General features: G+C 36.3%; 1 protein-coding gene across 2 annotated transcripts; it reads right to left on the reverse strand.

The window, feature by feature from the left end:
* Positions 1–738: 738 nt before the first annotated feature.
* Positions 739–11,123, reverse strand: LOC18432435 (uncharacterized). 2 transcript variants are annotated; one of them, XM_088874053.1, is made up of 10 exons: positions 10,827–11,123; positions 10,116–10,413; positions 5,285–5,330; positions 5,092–5,170; positions 4,619–4,664; positions 4,402–4,500; positions 3,561–3,629; positions 2,987–3,212; positions 2,623–2,744; positions 739–2,171 (listed from the first exon to the last, which is right to left on the reverse strand). In XM_088874053.1, exons 2-10 carry the CDS (start codon positions 10,374–10,376, stop codon positions 948–950), a joined length of 2,172 nt encoding a protein of 723 aa, XP_088730179.1. In that variant the 5' UTR covers positions 10,377–10,413; positions 10,827–11,123; the 3' UTR covers positions 739–947. The 2 variants fall into 2 exon arrangements, with proteins under 2 accessions (XP_088730179.1, XP_088730180.1); XM_088874054.1 differs by lacking the exons at positions 10,116–10,413; positions 10,827–11,123 and adding an exon at positions 6,584–6,673.
* Positions 11,124–22,171: the final 11,048 nt, after the last annotated feature.

Below are 22,171 nucleotides of genomic sequence, written 5' to 3' on the forward strand. Positions count from 1 at the left end.
GTTTTTATGAGGCCCAGCGTTTATGAAAACAAAATAAAACCCCATCTCAGATACTCATTCACCAACGGAATCTCTATAAAACAAAGCCCCATCTCACGTCCTCATTCACCAACGGAATCGGCTCTAAAATCAATTTTCAACATAGATAATAAAATTTGAACTTTAAAAAACATATAGATCGTACGGATCTATGAATACTTATTTTGGGGTGAAATGGACAGCCTAGATAATTTGTTATAACATACATTACTTTTAGAGCTTGAAATGTTAGTTTTTTTTTTCGTAACCACAATGTTCAAGCTGAGATGATCAAAATAAAGGTTTTTCAATGCTTGAATTACAATTTTCAATCAGTTATTAAGCGAGGCTTTACTTATTTTGATAGAATTGCCGCTCTATCTAACCATTTTCCTAAATAAATTTATATATTCCAAATGAGTAATTGTCGGGACACAACTCTCTCTCTCTCTCTCAACAACAAATATGTTCAGCTCTCTGTCTCTATTTCCATGTGTTCAGCTCTTCCTCTCTTCCTCCCATATGTTCATCCCTCTCTGTCGAGCGCCCCCCCCCCCATACGTTCATCTCTCGCTCTCCCCTTATGTTCACTTCTCTCCCTTTCTTCCATATATTCAGCTGTCTCTCTCTTGCCCCATGTGTTCAGCATGGGTTTTTGTGTCCTTGCACATAATGGAAATCCAAATGCCCAAGACAAGAGTAAGGCTCAGTGAGGATATCTTTTCAAAAATGGCAACTTCTCTTTTCTTACATTTCAGACAACGTGGTTTGTATTGAATTTTAAGAATGAAGGCTCGTTACAAGAGGCCTCAAGAATGGACAAAGATATATTATATACATGACCAAAAATGGAGAAGAAAACCAGAGAGAGAGAAATAGAGTACAATGCAGAGATAGCGAGTCCATCCAAGTCACGGGCGCCAATCCACTCACAGCTGCAAATCCAAATCCGGCTGCTGGTCATCAGGCGACGAAGGAGGCCTTTGCGTCGTTGATGAGGATGAAACATGAAAGCCAGAGCCCCCCACCCTCCCAAAACCATCAATTTGCATTGATGACAACCCCCACTCTCTACCCCTCTTCTGCCCACGTCTCAACCCCTCGTTCTCTGTTGGTTGGCTCGCGCATGGCCCCACATCAGTCAACCCGAACCCCCGGCTAGAGCCCATCATAGACCCCCAGCTCGAGCTTGCCCCACCAATGGCCCGATCAGCTCCCCCTTCTCCGACCATGCACAGATCGGTGTAAGGCAGGCCTGTGGAGTATGCTTGGCCTCTGGGATTTTGGGGTGCGTTCAACGTCTCAGAGGTGTTGGTTCGAGACATGATCTCGAGAAGCTGAGATTGAGAAACTACGGAGGTTAAGGAGCTCAACGTTTCTCTGGATGCGTCGAGATAGGGAATGCTGAGCTCCCGAAATGGAGGATGGTCACGTTGGAGAGAGAGTTGGTTTGAGAGGGCCTGGGTGGACGGAAATTGGCAGGGAAGTTGATTGGAGAGGGGTTGGGTAGCTGGGAAATGACTGGAAGGTTTTTCAGTCAAGGACTGAGGGACCAGAGAAAGGCTGGAAAGTTGGTCAGAGAGGGGTTGCGTGGCCGAGCAATGGTCGGAACGTTGATCTGAAAGGGCTTGCGTGGGTAGAAAATGGCCGGGAAGTTCATTATGAAAGGGTTGAGGGGGTGCGAAATGGCTGGGAAATTGAACGCGAAGGGCTTGGGTATCTAGGGAAAGGCCAGAAATTTTACCAGTAAGGGGTTGGTTGGGATGGGGCTGAGGGGGTTCATTGGCCGGAAAATGGGCAAAAAATTGATTGGAGAGGGGCTGGTTGGCATCCAAATGGCCAGCAAATTGGTCATTGAGGGGTTGTGTGGCTGGCAAACGCTCAGAAAGTTGATTGAAGAGGGGTTGCATAGCCGGAAAGTAGCCATAGACTTGATCGTTGAGGGGCTCAGTGGCTGGAAACTGGCGAGAAATTTGACTGGGAACGGGTACAGTTGCCGGAATACCTCCGAGGCCTGCTGCATTTTGTCCTAGAGCAGCGGCTCGGTCTAGGTATTCTTTGATCTTTCTTTGGGCCACCCTTTTGGCAGTTGGCCCCAGGTCTGCAGTGAAGCGGGTCAGGCTCTCTATGTAGCTGGCCTGCGGAGGAGCACTCTGCAAATTCAAATGAATAATATTATTATTTATATAAAAATAAAAATAATATTAATTATGATGATAAGAGATCTTATACTAATGGTCATGATGTTGGCGATGATGAATTCACAACAATAATGATAAAAATTGGGATGATGCGAACAATTAAGGTTGGGTATTTAGTAGTGCTCCAGCAACTAAGCTGAAAAATAATATTTATTTTCTTATAGCAGAGTTGCAAATGAATCATCAAGATTCAACAATAGTGTGCACATATATGCGTGTTTCTGCATGTTCCATCTCATGACTGAGTTTGATATCTTGGCCTCTAAAACAAGCAATTTGTTTGAAGTGATACATTTGCACTGTGGAGTCTATTTTTTAAAAGTATATTTTATCAGAAACTTTTTGATTGTCAATAAATGCAAGAGCATCAAATTACTGTATCTCATATAAATTAAGCACTTACGGGGATGATCTGTGGAGGATTCCCACTTATGGTAGATAAGAGGGAATCATTCTGAAGGAGCTCAGGCCTGTAAGTTGATCGATGCTCCTCCGGAAAGCTTGCCCTCTTTCCATCTCTTGATCCTGTAGATAAAGTTTGATAAATGAGCAAAGTACTCGAAAACCTTGAGCCTTTAGGACTGAGTCCAGTCTTTTAAAGTGTTACAGTCATGGTTGTATGATGACCAGCCCAGACATGCATAGGCATGTCAATGCATTGTGCAATAATAATCAAGAGCGTTGCTAAAAGCAAGATAAGAGACGCATCATAATTTTCTGGATTTATCATGTAACAAGTTCTGACTAAACCAAGTCAAGATTCGTACCAGCAAGCTCTCCGACACCACCCATTCTTAAGCCAGCACTTGGTGTAGGATTAAAATCATCTGGACCTCCAGCTTCATACCCGCTGCTTTCGGCCCTCTGTTTTCTGGATCCCTTTGTAGAAGCAGCGGGTTTTCCCCTCTTAAATGGATTTCCCATTTCAAGTTCTTGAGGATCTGTCCTGAGAAGATGGAAGGTCTTCTTTGCTAACTCTTGGATGGCCCTCGCCTAGAAGACAACCATTAATTTATTTATTACTCAGAAGCAACCACCTTGTTCATATGATTAAGAACCATTTGTTCATTACACTCAAACATCATTATTATTTTATAAACTAAGAAGTGGACTATACCATAATCAAATAGAGTACGGGATATTCTTAATCTGAAGGGTCATTACATTCCAGGGCCATGGGCAGTAATGATGAGTGAGTGGGCCCACCAGAACAGGACATGCTCCAGTGGTGGGACCCACTCCACCATCCATCATTTGAATGGATGGTGATGACCCCAATGAACGGCGGTCTTCTTTTGGATTGTAGTATGCTTCCCCTTCAAAAAGTTCTGGGTAATTTACCTGCCGGTAGTAGACAGTACTTGACCCGTTGAAATGCATGGCGTTGTCGAATATCAAAAACACATCTTTCTGCAACCACCAAATTCTAGTGAATTTTAATTGCACAATCCTTTTCCAAACAACCAACAAAGATAGTGCTTATAAACAGACTTTGAATTCCATTTCATGACTCTTTATTGCACATATAGGATACTAAACTTAGAGCATAAACCTGGATTGATCACAAATATCCAATGACAGTATACTCTGTATTTACATTCCAAGAATTGGCCAAAAAGTAACACAGTCCCTATTATATTTGTTTAGATCTTTGTTCTAAAGCAGTTCAGAAGTAACCATTTGTATCTAGAGTCTTAATGGCAAATCTCTCAAAGAATCAAGAATATAGTGTGGCTTAGCCACTCACAAATTTCATTTTCTCTCAAAAAGATTAAGAGACTTCTAATCTAAATTATATAAATCATGTCAAAATGCATTTCCAGGTCCAGATGACACCATTATGAACACCTGAATGTGATATTTTCAACTGGATCAAAATACGATGACAAATTCAACTTGTATGTTAGGGAGATCCTCACTACTGGCAATACTAGTGAATCAAATAAATAGAGATGAAACCAAATATTAAAACCAAAAGAAAAAAATGAAATGATTCTAGTCTTCAACTCTCAAGCTTCGGGATATTCCTTATTAATTAGTCATTTTCCTTTATAAGACTCTATATGCAAAGATGATACAAGGATCAATTGCAAATGAAACCCAACTACAAGGATATACCACTAATCACAAAAAAGAAACTAAGATGCAAACAGTCCAAGAGAAGAAGAGTATAAGATACCACCTCAAATTGCTCCAAGGTCTCATACATTCCCTCTTGGAGCTTTGCCCTCATAGTGCCAAAATCCATGGGGTTTTCGATGATATCGTAGTACCCCTCAACCTGGAAACACATTAAAAGTCAGAATCATATGGTTTCAAACAATAGAATAAGTTAGAAAAAAGAAAAAAGGTCAAAAGAATGAGACAAAAAAAAGAAAAAATGATATTCCTATGCAGACCTCTTCACCATTGACAGGCATAGCAAATATGTCGTGGGTATCTTTCCTGGCATAGGAAACATAAAACACAAAAATGAGAGATCATGTATGGATTGCTTTTACTTCAGGATTGAGCGGTGTAATACCATGTCATGTGTAGCCCATAATAAATTCACCCTTCCCACTTAGGGAGAAAGAGACAAAACACATTGTAATTCCATGGACTATTGAAAAATCATCATCTATTGGGTCATCACGGTCAAATGAAATGATAAGACAGTGGTGAAGAAGGAGCAGAACCGACCGTTAAGGTCCTGTTCTGGCACGTCCCACTTTCTACATTACCATTAGTGATTTCATTGGATGGTGATGTCCCAATAGAAAATGTTCATACCACAGTCCAATGGAGTATAATATACTTTCCATAAAGTGAAAAGGTCACTTGAAACCCATGGTCAGAACTAGAAAGCAAAACCCATGAGCAATAAACTTACTTCTGCAGAATATCAAGGATAAGCTCGAGAACCCGTTTTTCTGGCAATGGAGTTGCATCTTCTGGTGATGCTTGGTTGCCTAACACATAATCTATGTTTAAATATTTAACAAAAAATGGAACGTCTAGTATTGCGAAAATCTGAAAATCAAACTGCGAGATTTAAATAAGATTAAAACAATTAAGGGCAATACCCATCTCATAAGAATGAAAATCCTGGTCAATGTCATGCTCCTCAATCTGCAACATATGGTAATAATCAGATTGTATACTTCAAAAAGAAACCCAAAGTTTGTTTTACCCAGAACATTTTTGAAAAAAAAAAAAGACTTTAACACATTCAACATATTTATTTACTGCAACAAACACTCCTCCGTGAAGATTAAACAGAGAAATTGCGCTGTTGTGCAAATCCAGCTGCCCTTATGAAGATAATATTTCTCATAGGATCCAAGGGAAAGCTGGAAGAAGTTAACGGCAAAGGAATAGCCTAAGAAATACCATAAAACTCTAATCAATGCTAAAGTCAGAAACTCAAGAATAGACACCCCCCCTCTTTCTCCCTTCCTCCCTCCCTCCTCTATTTGACCAATCCAACAAGCCATATGCACTTTTGCAAATAGGATAAACAGATTTTCATTATAAACAGTAAAGTCCCTTAAATATAATTGCTCATCATTTTGCTTCTTAATGGAATTAACAACGAATCATCTTTCGGAGTTCATTTTAAACATCTGATCTATTTCGTAAAACCCAACTCATACATCAGAAAATCATTTTTGATTTGTTTGGCTCAAGAAAACGAGGAAACAAAATCAAACCAAAATGACAACATACAAATAAGTTTTGATGCACATGAACAGGGTTTTCTTAAAAAGAAATTTCAAATCAATGGTTTTAAATATGCAAATGGATAAATTAGATTAATGAGACATGGGTTGCATTTGAACTGTTCCTTTAGAAATTAAACCATTTTATACCATTGTAACACTCTGCAACATGGCTTGGGCTTAACTGGTTAGCAGTTGACATTATCTCAAGTTCGATTCCTACCACTGAACTACCCAAAAAAACAACAATCTGCAACATGCAAACAAGCATCCCATTCAGTTTAATACACTGAAGATTTTATCTTTTTTCATACTTACAATACAGAGTGTGTGTGTGTGTGTACTGTATTGTAATAGGAAAGCACAAATAAACTATAGCCATTCTTACACTGAGCAGGAAACAGGGCCTCACCACTCTGAGTACAAAATGGCTATGTAAAGTGCATCATTAGCATGATCTTTCAAAAACTATGCCTCATTATCATCATCATCCAACAGAAATGCATTAAAAAATAAAAAAAATAAAAGAATGATCTACACACAAATAAGGTGTAAAAGATCAGTCATCATCATAACATAAAATCAAAAGCTATACTACAGCTACAACTACAACAACTACTACTATTACTACTACCACTACTGCTACAACTACTAATGCATCACCATAGCTATCAACTCTATCAAATCCATAGTATTGATAGTTGTAGGAAGACTGCAACTCAAATTTTTTTTGCTCTCTGCTAATGGTGTACCCAAGCTATCTACCAACAGACTTATATAGCCCAGATTTCACCAAACCTAATTAATGAGTCTTGGCGTTTAGCAATTAAAGACCCACCAATAGCAATGCAGAGTCAGCTAAAATGAAGAGAAAAGATAATCACAAAAACTAAAAAAGGGCAATGAGTGACAAATTCACAAACTAAATATGGGATAAAATAAAGTAATACTTATCGAAAAAACTAAATATATCACAATGAGTGGCACGCGGAACACACACACTGACACACTAACATGCACAATATATACACTATAAATAATGAAAAATAAGACAATATAAACAAAATAAAGCAATACTTGTCAAAAAACTAAATATAGCACAACGAGTGGCACGTGGACACACACATACACATACTAACATGCACATACACACACAGACAGACTAATTAAAAATAGGACAACAAGTGGCAAATTCACAGAAACTAAAAATAGGATGAAATAAATCAATACTTATCAAAAAAACTAAAATTAGCACAATGGTGACACATAAAGATTCTCCCAAAAAGATTTAAGTTTCACACTTATCAAAAAAACTAAAATTAGCACAATGAGTGACACACACACAGATTCCACCAGAAAGAATTAAGTGTCATACAGTTTGCACAAAAATAAAACACTAAGTGCATGAGAGAGAGCGAGAGATGTTACAAAAATCAATTTAAGTTCAATACATTTTGTACAAAACTAAAAGTACAATGAGTGGCTTGCACGTGTGCACGCACACACACACTAACTAACGAAAAATAGGACAATGAGTGGGCAAACACACGGAAACTAGAAATAGGATAAAAGGAAACAATACTTATCAAAAAATCTAAAATAGCACAATGAGTGGAATAGTTCGGGAAAACATGGGGACTTATGGCCTCACTAAGAGTATGGTCTTTAATAGAATAGAATGGCAGACCAAGATTTGTGTAGCCAACCCCAATTAATTGGGAAAAGGTTATGAAGATGATGAGAATGGCACATATTGTGGGTGCACGCACAGACACACACAGATATGATAAAAAACAATTAAGTTTTATACATTTTGCACAAAAAACAAACTAAAGATAGCACAATGAGTGGTGCACGTGTGTGTGGAAACAAACACCCAGATGTCACCCAAAATAATAATAATGATAATAATAATAATAAGTTTCATACCTTTTGAACAAAACTAAAAATGGCACAACGAGTGGTGCAGATACACACACACATGCAGGCGCGCACATACCCACAAAGATTTAAACCAAAATCAATTGATCGAGTTTCATACATTTTGCCCAGAAATAAAAAACCCAATGAAAAATTCACGGTCAAGCAAAAGAAGAGAAGAACAAAGGAAATAAACAAACTGAAAATTAAATAATTGGATTTTATAACACCCAATTAGTAAGCCTCATGACATTTTGCCAAATTAATTGAAAAGCCGACAACAATAATGCATAATCAGGTAAAGTATACAGAAAACGGAAGTGCACCAAATAAAATAGAACAATGAATAAACTAAAAATATGATAAAATAGAACAATACTTTTCAAAAAAACTGAATGAGCGGTGCTCACATGTGCTGAGTGATTTTACCAAAGACTATTATGTTTTAAACATTTTGCACAAAAACCAAACAAAGAATGCACAAAACAAAGCAAAAGAAAATAAAAAAATAAACAAACAATCAAATACAAATATTTCGATTTTGCCTCACCCAATTAGGTGACATTTGGAAGATTAATTAAAATCCTGACAATAAAAATGCAGAATTAGGAAAAAAGAAAAGGGAAGTGCACCAACTAAAAACAGAACAATGAATGAACTAGAAATAGGACAAACAGAAAAATACTTAAAAACTAAAAATATCATAATGAGTACATACACATTTACACCTGTAAAGAGAGAGAGACAGAGACCAAGAACATCAGATTAAGTTCCATACATTTTGCAAAAAATTAAAAGATTCAACCAAAAAAATACAGAGTTTCATATATTTGTACAAAGGAAAACATGTACACACACACAGCTTTTACTGAAAACAATTAATTAAGTTTCATATATTTGTACAAAAATAAAAGACCCAACAAAAAATGCAGAGTCAGGTTAAGGAAAAGAACAAAAAGGAAATCGACGAACTATTAAATAAAACAATTTGATTTTACCATGCTCAATTAATAAACTTCATGACATTTGGCAAATTAATTGAAATGCTGACAACAAAAATATATAATCAAGTAAACTTAAGTGAAAAGGGAAGTACACAAACTAAAAATTGATCAATGAGTAAACTAGAAGTAGGATACAATAGAACAATAATTATAAAAAACTAAAAATAGCACAATGAGCACACAGCACTCTCATTCATGCACCCACACCACAATGAGCGCGCACGCGCGCACACACACACACACATAAAAGTGTACACAGAGAAAAAAGCAAAAGAAAACTGAAAATAACAAATTAGGAACTAAAATAATGAGAGAGAGAGAGATTTTACCTCAACCGTTTAGATTAGTCTCACAACATTTTATGCAAAAATAAAACACTAAACGAGAAAAAGCATAATTGAGCAAAAAAATATAAAAAATAAAACAGGATATAACCTAAATTTGAGTGTGAAGCACAGAGAGAAAATTGTCACACTCCATTTATTAAGTTTTTTCCTAAAAATAGAAGATCCAACAGAAAATGCAGAACCTATCAAACTTAAAGTAAACAAAAAGTGAAGTGTAATAAAGTAACCAACCATGCAACACAATAATGAACCCGAAGCAGTAAATCAAAGTGAGAAAACAAATCAAGAGGAACGCATCACAGAGAGAATGAAGCACTAATAGATACACAAAAACAGAGAAATATATATAAATAGAGAAAGGTATCGAGGGAGAGAACAAAGAGAAAAGTGCATAGAATAAAAATGATAAAATCGCTCAGTAAAAGAAAAAATATACAATCCTTTGCGATCACTTAAACACACAAACAGTGATGACCTTCTCCAATTATTATCCACTTCTATTTAAAAAATCCAAAAAAATAAAAAAATAAATAGGACACGAGAGACAGAGACAGTATGAGAGCTGAGAATGACAGAGAAAATCTATAATCTTTTGCAAATCACCGGATGTTATAAGTAGCAAAATCACTTGAATATGCGACTGCATATTGTAAGTAAATATGCTGTCGGATATCATAAGTAGCAAAATCACTTAAATACGCGACCTTGTATTGCAAGTAAATACAGAATATTCTAAATAGCAGAATCTGCATTGCTGCTATAATCTGTTTATAAAACAGTACTTCAATCTATATATATATATATATATATATATATATAATTGGCAATCACATTGCAACTATTACCCATTTATGTTTGAAAATTAGTGATTTAAAAAGTAGAGGAGAAATTTTAGGAAAAAAAGAGATTAATTTAAATATATACCTTGCCACTGTCATAATCTTCCTCGGGATGAGAGAGAGTATTGTTAACTGAAATAACTGCCCCTTCATCAACAACTGATTTTAACGACCTCCTCTTCCTGCCCCTACCCCTGCTGCCCGAAGGCCTGCCCGAGCTGCCCGGGAGCTGGTTGCCGCCACCTTTGGGCCTGCCTCTGCCCCTGCCCGTAGCTGCCCGGGGGGACCCCACAAAATAATTCAAACTCTTTTCTCTTTGTCTAAGGCGACGACCCTCTTCTTCCATCACCACTTACCAACTATAATATTCTGTTACTGCTGTTCTAGAGAGAGAAAGAGTGTGGCTCTTTAGAGAGAAAAAGATTGAAGTAATATGAATTCTTAGAGAGAGAGAATTGGAGAAATGGTTTTTTTTTTTTTTTTTTTTGAGAAATGTGGAAATGGGGGGTCAAGATTTTGGAAAATGTGGGTAAAGGGGAAATATGGGGATCTGGATAATGAAGTGGGGAGGTGGATTTCTCTGTATTTTTTAGAGAGAGGAAGCTTTTAGAGAGAGATGAGTTTTAGAGAGAAAAAACCCCACGGTCACGTCAAGAAAGGGGTGATGTGACCGGGGGTTTGAAGGGGCTTTTCTCCCCCTCTCTCTTGTTTTATTTTCTTTTTTTCGTTTGGGTTCTCTTGAAGTTGCAGAACGAGAAAAACAAGGGAGTTTGAAAAGGGGAGGTGGGGATTTTACCCTTTTCTCCCTCTTTTTTTCTTTGTTTCTTTCGCTTTCTCTCTCTCTAAATCTTGATGTGGGGAAGGTGGGGTTTGAGCTTGGGTTTAGAGAGAGAAAGAGAGAGATGTGAGCCGGCAAAAGCGCAGGTCGATGTCTCTTGGCAGAACGGACCACGAGGGAACAGTACCACACAGTAATGGAGAATGCGTTAAACTACGGTGAAAAGCTCTCCATAGAGAGAGAGAGAGAGAGAGAGAGAGAGAGAGAGAGACTGATGGTGAAGGGGAGGGGGGTTGCCACTACTATTATTGGCTTGAGACTTGGGGCAGGGAAATGAGATTTTTATAATGGAGCTTTAGAGAGAGAAAAATGTTTTTAATGGAGTAGAGAGAGAGAGAGAGCAGGGGGGTTAATATAGACCTCTAATAGAGTGCAAGACAGAGGTACCTTTTGGGGAGGGGGAAAAGTTTTTACTTTTTTTACTGAGGGATTGTGTCCAATTTTAGAGAGAGAAAGAGACTTTCTTACCAAGGAGGGACTGTCCAATTTTAGAGAGATATAGAGAGAATATGGTGTCCAATTTTAGAGAGAGAAAGAGGCTTTTTTACCAATTGGAGAGAGATTTGGATTCTATTAGAAGTTTTTTGCAGTTTTGGACTGTCATATTTTTTTTTTTTTTTTTTTGGGTATAAAGCTTAGCATTTTATGAAAAATTAAAAGAGGCTTTAGAAATAACAATTAAATAATAAATAATAAGGAAAACATATGTGTTTATTCAAAGCTTATATCTTTCTTACCTAGGAGGGAGAGGGAGTGTCCAATTTTAGAGAGATATAGAGAGAGAGAGATTTGGATTCTATTATAAGTTTTTGTAGTTTTGGAGTGTGATATGTTTGTTTATAGATGAGCATTTTTTTGAAAAAATCAATTTAGAAATAACAATTCAATAGTAAATATTAAATAAAGCATATGTGTGCCTATCCAAGCTAATATGAGATCTTCAACATACTGTAGAATGATACCTATGTGTACTCTTTACTCAACCAAACAGAAATCATAAGGTTAATCATGTGCTCAACAATTATATATTAGTAAAAGTCATGAAGCCTAACATTTGAAATTTATTTTACAAAATAAAAAAAGGAAAAAGAAAAAACATTTGTAGTGAAATATATTAGTATTAGATTATTTTTGCCCACATGCATTTGGGTAAGTTTACAAGTGGACTTTTGGAACCAAATAAATGGTGTTTTAAAATCTTCTAGTGCCTGTTTTTCTAAATTTTTAGATGGTAGGAATAACTACCATTTCTAGCGCTTTTTCTGACTTTTAAATGTTAGAAAAAGCTACTATATTATACGTTTTCTCTTGAAGATCCAAATAGTATAACTTTATAAATTTGCAACTCATGTTCTCTTGAGAGGCTTAAGTAGAGAGTGAAGATGAAATCTTCTCATTGTTTGTAGTAACTATTTGACTTGAACTATAGAATTTGTATTTGTTTTATTTATTCTAGATACAATAAGAAAAATGTATATTTTCAACACACACACATTCTCTCTCTTTCTCTCTCTTGGTCCCTTCGTTCCCACTGATGCAGGTTAAATTTTTTTACCGTATTGTATTTATCGATTTTTAAATTTCAAAAACTACGAGGCGATAACGTCAATATCAATGCACCAGCTATATTTGTCGAAAAAGATTAATGAACTACAGACATTTTTGCAAGGCCACACTTGGAAAATGATAATTACAGCGTAATTACGATACCGTTTCAACTACTTTCAACGCGTGGCCGCTAACCTCTGTCCATCCAACTCAGGCGTGTTGAAACGATTAGGGGAATCCCCCTATTTTTCGAGTACGCCAAAACCAGCTCACTACTCTAATTTGGAGCCATTACATTAATGACACGAGCGTATTTTCTGAACAAAATGGGCACGTGACCGCCTAGTTCTGGACGATGAGTTGTACCATATCATCGATAAATTCGAGATTTCAAATGGTTTGCATACTGGTATGATATATGTATCACATTGTTCAATGTGGTACACATTGTTCAGTTGCCTGATGTTGATACTAACCAGTCCTCAGCTCAACTCCACTAGTGCACCGGAAATGGTTAGCAACTGACCTCCATTGTTTTAATGGACAATTGGTGGAACAAGTTGTACATTGAACACTATGGTACATTTAGCATGATATACTTTTCCAATTACTTAATATATCACTAATTTGAATCCTAAAAACACAATTTGTAATATTCCAAACACCCCAAATAAGCAGATCTAAAACACTTGTGGGAGGGATGACAAGCAGGTGCATATACCGCATTGTTCAAATTGTACATGTAGCATACTATTAAATTTGGTAAATGTACTGCAAGCCATTTGATGCTATTTAGTGGAAAAGAGGAAACCAGACTATGTGCATTGTTCAATTTGTATCTCATGGTACATGTACTATACTATTTAGTTTGGTACATATACCACGAGCTATCTGTCATCATCAACTATTGTTGATGCTAGTCATCAACAACCGACTCAAATGTAGACGTAACTAACAATAGCCGTTCATTGTTATAATAGACAACTGATTGAACATGTGTCAAACTGTGCAAAATGGAACATCTACCATGATATACTTTTCTAATTCTTTAATTAATTTAACACCTAATCTATACTATTGATAGTTTTTTCAACCAGCTCTGCAAGCAAGTTTGAGTATTCCATTGACCATTTTAAAATAGCCTTTCTCCAATATTGGTTTATCGTGCAAGGGAAAAATATTGTCGTAAAAAACGAAAGGATGCAACTTATATGAGAAGGAAAAAAAAAAAAAAAATATATATATATATATAGAAGTAAGATTGCAATGTTCTACATCATTCATTTTAATTGTTTGGATAGATTTGACACGTCTTTTTATGATGGTTAAATTTTGATAATGTTTTAAAAAACATGTCAAATCCGACTAAAATGGGTAGGTCATATTGTTGTTACCTTACTTCTATAGGTAGAGTTACTGTCTTATATGACATTTATCTTAAAAATAATCATCCAATCTATATAAGCTTTATCTGAAAAATAATCATCCAATCTCCACACAGCACTGGTGGACATCTTGGAATTATTGACAATGAATGAGTTTTAAATCACCGACGATGTTACATGGACACGAGTACTTGTGTTATGGACACAAATACGACCTTTCATAATATTAATCTCCAATCTTGTCTTTCAAACACAAGTATGTGCATTGTTTAAATCTTGTCTTTCAAACACAAGTATGTGCATTGTTTAAATCTTCTCTTTCAAACACAAGTATGTGCATTGTTTAAATCTTCTCTTTCAAACACAAGTATGTGCATTGTTTAATCTAGGAAGGACGTGGGATTTTGGGAAGCATTGAGTACTTTAGGAAGGGTTTTTTTTCTTTTTCTTTTCTTTTTTTCTTTTTATTTTTTGGGTGAGTCAGTAGGAAAGGCACCCTGAACTAGGTAGAAATTGAGCTTAGGACATAGAGTTGCAAATCGTCAAGCGCTAACCAGTTAAGCCCAAGCTCTTTTCCTAAGGTGCATCTTTATTTTTAAGTATTTGATATGGATGTGTGTATGTTAACACATAAGCAAAAGGGAAAAGTTTATATATAGAGCCGAGACTCTAAACAATCAAATTGGAGCCTACCATAAAACGTGCATTAGAAGAGGTTGTTTTGATGTCCAAATATTCACAAATTGATCATCTCCATCAAGATGCATAGACATGAGAAAAAAATGGATTTCAAGTTTTTGAAATAGTGCATTTTGTAACGCGTTTTGTGACCGCCTATTTTCAAGATTTTCAAATTTTCATAGATCTGTCAATCTACACTGTTTTTTAAGCTTTAAACTTTACAAATAAAGAGAGAAATATATTTTAAGTTGATAACAAAGATTTTTAGTATTGAAACCACATTTCTTGACACTATTTGAAGGTAGGCTCGAATTTGATTGTTTGGAACCTAGGCTCTATACAAACCGCACCCTATAAAAAATAACATAAACAACACAAGTCCATGTTACATAGAAAATAATTTCTAACGGTATTTTTCTTTGGAAACAACCTTTCTGCAACTTGCTACTACTTGTATAGTGTTGTTACCTTCAAACATGGGAAGGTAGAATGACATTTCAGTTTTATGATACACTAGGAACTTAAGAAATTTTCACGGTCCACGGTTAATAAAATCGTACCTAGAAATAAAGAATAGCGGCGTCAATGGACTCAGACCAGCCTCGGGATTCGAGGGGTAGACCTGATTCGGGACTAGGTATGGGTCTAAAAACTAGACCTAGTGGGTCGGGTCCAGGTCCAAATCTTGAACCCCAACACTATTCGAGTAAGAGTCTAAGTCCGGGTCCGGTAATATTTTTTGAGTCCTAATATATAAAACATATTTAAATATAGTTCAATACATAAATATTTTAAGTTTTTGGGTCTTGTTGGGGTCAAGTGCCGGACCCGTTGCCATCCTAATAAAGAACCCATGTGTCGAAAAAAAAATTGAAAGATGTCATATGTCCTAGAGCGAAACATACATTTGCTCCATCAGACAAAGCTTAGGTAGGGGTAATTTAGGACCCCAGTTTGTTAGAGCACGACTTTCTCAACCTGGTGTTCAGTCTCAGTGAAAGGGGGAACAATAATAATAATAAATCAAATAAATAAAGGAAGGAAAATAATCATAATAAATCAAATAAATAAAGGAATAAGTTTATATCAGGTTGTAACTTTATACAGTTTAAATACGATGCATTTACAAACTCATCTAAAGAGAGTGTTCCATGTTGGAGAACCTTCAATCTGATTATATAGACCTTGAGATATATGAATATGAAAAAAAAAAAAAAAAAATTTCAAGTCCTAAAACAGTGTATTTTATAACAAGTTATCTAGGTAATCTATTTTCAATATTTTCAAGTGTTTTATAGATCTGCTTGATCCATACCATTTTTTTAAAAAAATTAATTTCATAACTAGGGGTAAAAAATAGATTTCCAGATTAGCATAAGGTTTCCGACAATTAAACTACATCTTCAAATAGGTTTTAAAGGTGTGCTTCAATGTAGTGAGGCCCTTATACAAACCTCACCTATAAATAAATACGCACCCTAGATTATCCTAAAACAAATATGTTTTAGAGTTGCATAGAGAGACCGCCGACTTTATGGATGGTCAAATCCACGTATTTAAAATCCCTTTTGACAAGGGACTGCATACTATGAGACCATTTATCTTTATTACAAGGAAGTTACAATTACTCCTAGTCATTTGATGTCAAATTGGATGGCTTGGGGTGTGTCACCAAGTTCGAATTTTTTTAAAAATTTTTAGTCTAGTCAATGATACACTCACAACCACCCAATTGAAATACAATAAGCATCAATGATTGTGACTTTTTAATACTAAAAGCAAATGGTCTCTTTATATATTTTGCCTTTTGACAATATTAATCTAGTGATATCAAATTTTGAAGGTAGTGAAAAAAATTGGATATAAACCAATGTTTTCGCCACATATATATAAGAGCAAGCTTCCTATGCTTCCCTTACAACATAAAACTTATATACTTCCCCTTATCCGACTGTCCATTCTGAATGGAGGGCTAAGATTGCCCCAATCATAATGTCACATTTCTACACTATTTATTTTTAATTATTTTTTCATAAACTATCTTAACATCAATTTTTGTATGTCCAATCCTCTATTAAACTCACACTAGCGAAAAATATAAAAAAATAAAATTCAAAAAAATAAAATGATAAAAATACCCTTGAAAATTTCAAGGGGTATTTTGGTCATTATATTTTATCGAAAACTTATTTTTAATATTTTTTATAGGTGTGCCCCAATGAGAAGATGGTATGTACCAAATTTCACATTCATAAAATTTGTATAAATAAAAAATAAAAATATAATCATTTGAGACATTGGATCTAAGATCAAATGGTGAGTGGCTCTCTTGATCAAAATTGGATGGCTAGATGGTACGAGAAGTATAGATTATCTATGCTATACGGGAAGTATAGAAACCTTTCCTTATATATAATATACCTGCTAAATACTCCATGAATTTTTTTTAGAAAACTTTCCTTGATTTTAAGAGAGAAAAAAATTACTCACCACCCAAAGAGCATTTAAAAATGTTATAATATATTGTATCATCCGTTGATGGATTATGTTGTACTTTGATGAGCGCTACTCTATTTGTATCACCGTCCATCCATCGAATGGATGGTGATGACACATGAACTAAGGCTTCCACAGAACTTTAGAGCAATGATATCAAAATCGCTTCGCTTCGGCTGAAGCCTTCAAATTTTAGGCCTAGACCGAAGCGAAGCGAAGCCTAGTGCTACCGCTTTGGTCAGATTCGAGCCGCTTTAATTAAATTCGAGCGAATTCAGTTGAAGCTTCGGCCTAAGCCAACAAATATTTATATAAATATTTTTAATTTTTTTTTTTCATTATTTTTATATATTGTTGCTATCTTTTTTGTCGAATCAGGTCTGCTTCGAGTAGATTCGGCCAAGCTTCGGCCCAAGGAAATAAATATTTATTTATTTTTTGACAAAGGTTCCAAATTTTTATTAAGAAAACTAAGCAAATGATATTACATCAAAAGCAAAAGAGAGAGAGGGCAAGGAAACCCCGCCTTTAGCCAAAGAATCGGCAAGCATATTAGCCTCTCGATAGAAATGATAAAAGGAATCGAAAGGGAGGCCGAGATGTCCATAATTTTCAGCCAAATGGAGCAAAGTTTCCACGGAACCCGCCTATCCTTCTTGCACCAACCAATAACATTTAGGGAGTCCCCTTCAACAATACAACAACTGCCCAGATTACTACAGATAAAGAATTTTAACCCTTACAGCAAGGAGCCTATTTCTGAATGATTTGCGGTTGCTTGGCCTAGAGGGCCCACAAAGGAAAAGATGACATCATCCCGACTGTTGCGCAACACCCCTCCAATCCCAGCCAAACCTGGATTACCAAACGAGCAACCGTCGAAGTTCAATTTGAAAAACCCTTCCTTCGGGGGCGACCAAAAGTAACAAGGTCTCATCTTAACTTTGCCCAAGAGAAAAAGGTTGGGTAGGTTAAGGATTACATCTGGGAGAGAGAGCCCTCAACCAACCTTAGTGATCGAAAGCCAATGTCAGATGGAAAGCTTTATATTATAAAAAAGGCCACAATCATCCGAGAGTCTCACTCCTTCGAAGGTACATCGGTTTCTTTCTTTTCAAATCTCCCAAAAGACAACCCCTCTAGCTATTTGCCACACCTTAAGGCCCCCAGCAAGTAAATGATGATATTCTCAATAAGAGACATTGTTGATCACCGATCAGGGAAGGGAGGCTTGGATGCCCCAGTAAACCAAATAACCAATACCATATGTTGGAAGCAACTTTGAAATTGATAAAGAGGTGACTACATGTTTCCTCGTCAATTTTGCACATAAGACAAATGTTAAGTAAAATCTTACCTCTCTTTATCAAATTGTCGACCGTTAGAATCTTATTTGGGATGGCAAGCTAGATGAAAACTTAAACCTCATGAGGAATCAGCCGCTTCCAAACCTTCGGTGCAATAAGTAGCAACCATCATCATCTGTCATGAAAGAGAAGTCTATAACATGACTTCACCGTGAAGAGGCCATCACTTTCCAGTTCCCTCACGTGATCGTCCAAATGATCGTCGGGGGAGATGTAAACTTAGTGTAATAGGTTCAACAATAGTAACCACTGGTTATCAAACTCCCCACTAATACAATTGTATGGGAAAGTAATATGACAGTTCACATTGGTACCTGCAAATTCGAACATATCAGCAATCAAGGCATTCAGATGGAGCACCTTAGCAAAAAGTAGTGGGAAGCTCAACTTCAAAGGAACCTCCCCCAACCGCTTATGGTGCCAAAATGAAATTTGCCAATCGTTCCCCACATTCTAGCGAAAGTGACTAGCAATCATCGGTCTGCACCTAAATATGGGCTTCCACACGAAAGACGCTTCATCTGGGCGGCCTCCTGCAATCCACATACCAAATATATCCCTTCGATATTTGGAAGAAAGGACCTCCACCTAGAGATGGTTAAGACATTGGAAAATCTTCCACCACCATTTACAAAGTAATGCCTCGTTCATATATTTAAGTTTGCGGATACCTAAACCACCTTCCGTCTTGAGGGTACAAACACGATCCCATCTGAGCAAATGAAATTTCCGAACCTCCCCAATGGAACCCCACATAAAATTTCGCATCATCACTTCATTTTTTCTTAATTATTGCGACTGGCATCTGCAGGAGTGATATGAGATAAATCGGCAAGTTTGAAAGACAAGATTGTAACAAAGTCAATCTGCCACCAATGGAGCGGTACTTGAGCTTCCATAGATCTAGTTTAACTTGAATCTTTTGGATGATCTTGTCCCAAATTGAGATAGGGTGTCTAGAGAGAGAGAAGAATGCCCAAATAATAAAAACGAAAGGAGCCAACTGCACAGCCAAAGTCAGGGGCAAAGGAGATTGGCAATTGATTCCAAAAAGAAGTGTCTTATTATAGTTGGCTTTGATTCCCAAAGGTGCCTCACAACAATCCAACAAACAGGCAAGATTAGAAATTTATGCCTCTGAAGCATCGCATAAAATGAGAGCATCATCTGCATATTGTAAGTGGGAAACGAGAGAACCTAAAGCAGACACTTTAAAGCCTGTAAATCTGCCAACGTTCTGGAGCATGAGACTAAAGCACTCTGCATGGATAGAAAAAAGGAAAGGAGATAAGGGATCTCATTGGCGAAGACCCCTAGTTGCCTTAAAAAATCTAGCAGGAGAGCCTTTAACAAGGATTACAAAATGGGCATAAAAGGCACCCAAAAATCCAGCTCCTCCATTTTTCTTTAAAACCCATAATTCTAAGAATCGCCAACAAGATACTCCATTCAACTCGGTCATAAGCCTTCTCAAGATCCAGCTTAATAACCACTCCAGGAATTTGACTTCGCACTCTAAAGTGAATGCATTCTTGGGCAACCAGGATAGTATCAATAATTTAGCGATCATGGACAAAAGCAGATTGATTGGGTAAAATGAGAGAAGAAAGTACGGGTTTCAACCTTTTGGCCAAAACCTTTGCCAAAATCTTGTAGAGACTTGATAATAAGCTAATAGGTCGGATGTCAAACAACTCCGCAATAGTAGACTTTTTAGGGATCAGAGCAATAAAGGTGGCATTAACCCCTTTTAAAATTTCACCTCAACGCATAAAATCTCTGATCATTTAGAGAATGTCCAATTTTATGAGGTCCCAAAATCTTTGGAAGAACACCAAAAGGAATCCATCAGGACCCGAAGCTTTGTCACCTTGAAAGGAAAAGATTGTCCTCTTAAGTTCTTCTAAGGAAATATCACGTTCCAAAAAAGGCACTTGAGTTAGCTGAAATCTAAAAGGCACTTTGGATAAGATAGGGGTAAATTTAATTTTTCGAATAAAATACCTTCTTAAAGTGTGAAACAATAGCTTCCTTCCAAGCATTGCTATTATCAGTCTCCACACCTGAGATAGTGAGGCTGTAGATGTTGTTCTATCTTCTTCTCGCACTAGCTGTAGAGTGAAAGAATTTAGTGTTCAAATCACCCGCCCTAAGCCATTTGATCCTAGACCTCTGCTTCCAATATAATTCCTCAATTTTACGAAGGCTGAGGAATTCATTTAACTTGGATTTTATTGCCTCCCAGAGCTCGATAAACAAGGAACCAACCTGCTGAACCTGGTGATCTAAGAAGGCAATCTCCTCTAAAAGATCATCAATTTTAGCTTTATCATTTCCACCATGTTATCTATTCTATGCAGTAAGCTTATGTTTGATGCTTATGAGTTTTTTATGCAGTTGGAAGTCTATGGAGCCAACTAAAAAACGAATTCTGCCACGTGGAGGTGATTAGTTCAATGACAACACTATCTTCCAGCCAACCCAATTCCAGTCTAAATGGTTTAGGACCCCCTCTTTCCAAGGCAGTAGAAAGTAACAAAGGGGTATGATCCGAAGAAAGATGAGGGATGGCTTTGATCGAGACCAAAGGGAAGGACTCAGCCCAGTCTAGAGAGACCAAAAATCTATGAAATTTTGACATAGACAGGGAAGAGATAGAATTATTAGACCAAGTAAACTTGGTCCCAACAGTAGGTAATTCCATAAGAGACAAACTTTCAATTAAATGATTAAAAAGCCGCATAGACGAATTAATAGTCGAGCATGCAAAACATTCATCAAGTCATCTTATCAAGTTGAAATCACCACCAATACATACTGGAAGATTGAATTTGTGAATAACAGATTCCATATCATTAAGAAAGGCCTCCTTAGAAGCAAAATCAGTGGGACCATAAATATTAAGTAAACCCCATGAAAATCCACGGATAGGGCCATGAAAACCAAGAAGCAAAAACCTATCTCGAATGATAGAAACAAAATGTTGTAGGACCGTAGGGTCCCACAAGGCCCATATGCCCCCGGGGCCCCCACATCATCAAAGTTTCAATACTGGGAATCTTTGTGATAGCCTTAAAATATATTTTTATCTCTAATTATAAAATTTAAATCTTGAAAAATAATGTAGATCGAGCGTATCCATGAAAACTTGAAAGTCTTGAAATTTGATAGTCCAAAAATGTATTACGAGATGCACTATTTTCAAAACTTGAAATCCATTTTTTACTCTTGACCATGAATCTTGAGGTCGAGATGATAAATTTGAAGATATTTGGGCATCAAAACAACCTCTTCTTGTGAAATTTTTGAGGTGGGCCCTAATTTGATTGGTTAGAGCCTCGCAATTATATAAATTTTTTCCTTCATTTATTCATAGAAAATTTACGTTAATATCCCCCACTATCTCACGATTAAGAATCTACCCCATAAGTTGTGATTTACACTCATGTTCACACTTTTCATTTTTTTCCCCAAGTGTGCAACTGGATCGGATTTTTCAAATCAAACCAAAATTATTAACAAATCTATTCGAAAAATAAAATTTAAAATTGATTTTTATAAACCTATCGGCTTGAATTTTTAAAATCCCAAATTTATTTTATTTTTTAACAATTTGTTAAGACGCTCATAAAACAATTCTAAACTAGATTTTGAAAATTAGAGCCAATTTGCTAGTGGTTTGGGTTCGGATTTTGAAAGTATGAATCGACTCATTTTGAAAAAAATAGAAAAACTAAAAAACAAGGACATGAGCTTAAAATAAAACACATGACACATGGGGTATAGATTTTTAATTCAAATAAATAATAACAAATATCAGCATAAA

This window comes from Amborella trichopoda, chromosome 8 (assembly GCF_054954075.1).
Source record: "Amborella trichopoda isolate Santa Cruz 75 chromosome 8, AtrichopodaSantaCruz75HAP2 v2.0, whole genome shotgun sequence".
Classification (NCBI taxonomy): Eukaryota; Viridiplantae; Streptophyta; class Magnoliopsida; order Amborellales; family Amborellaceae; genus Amborella; species Amborella trichopoda.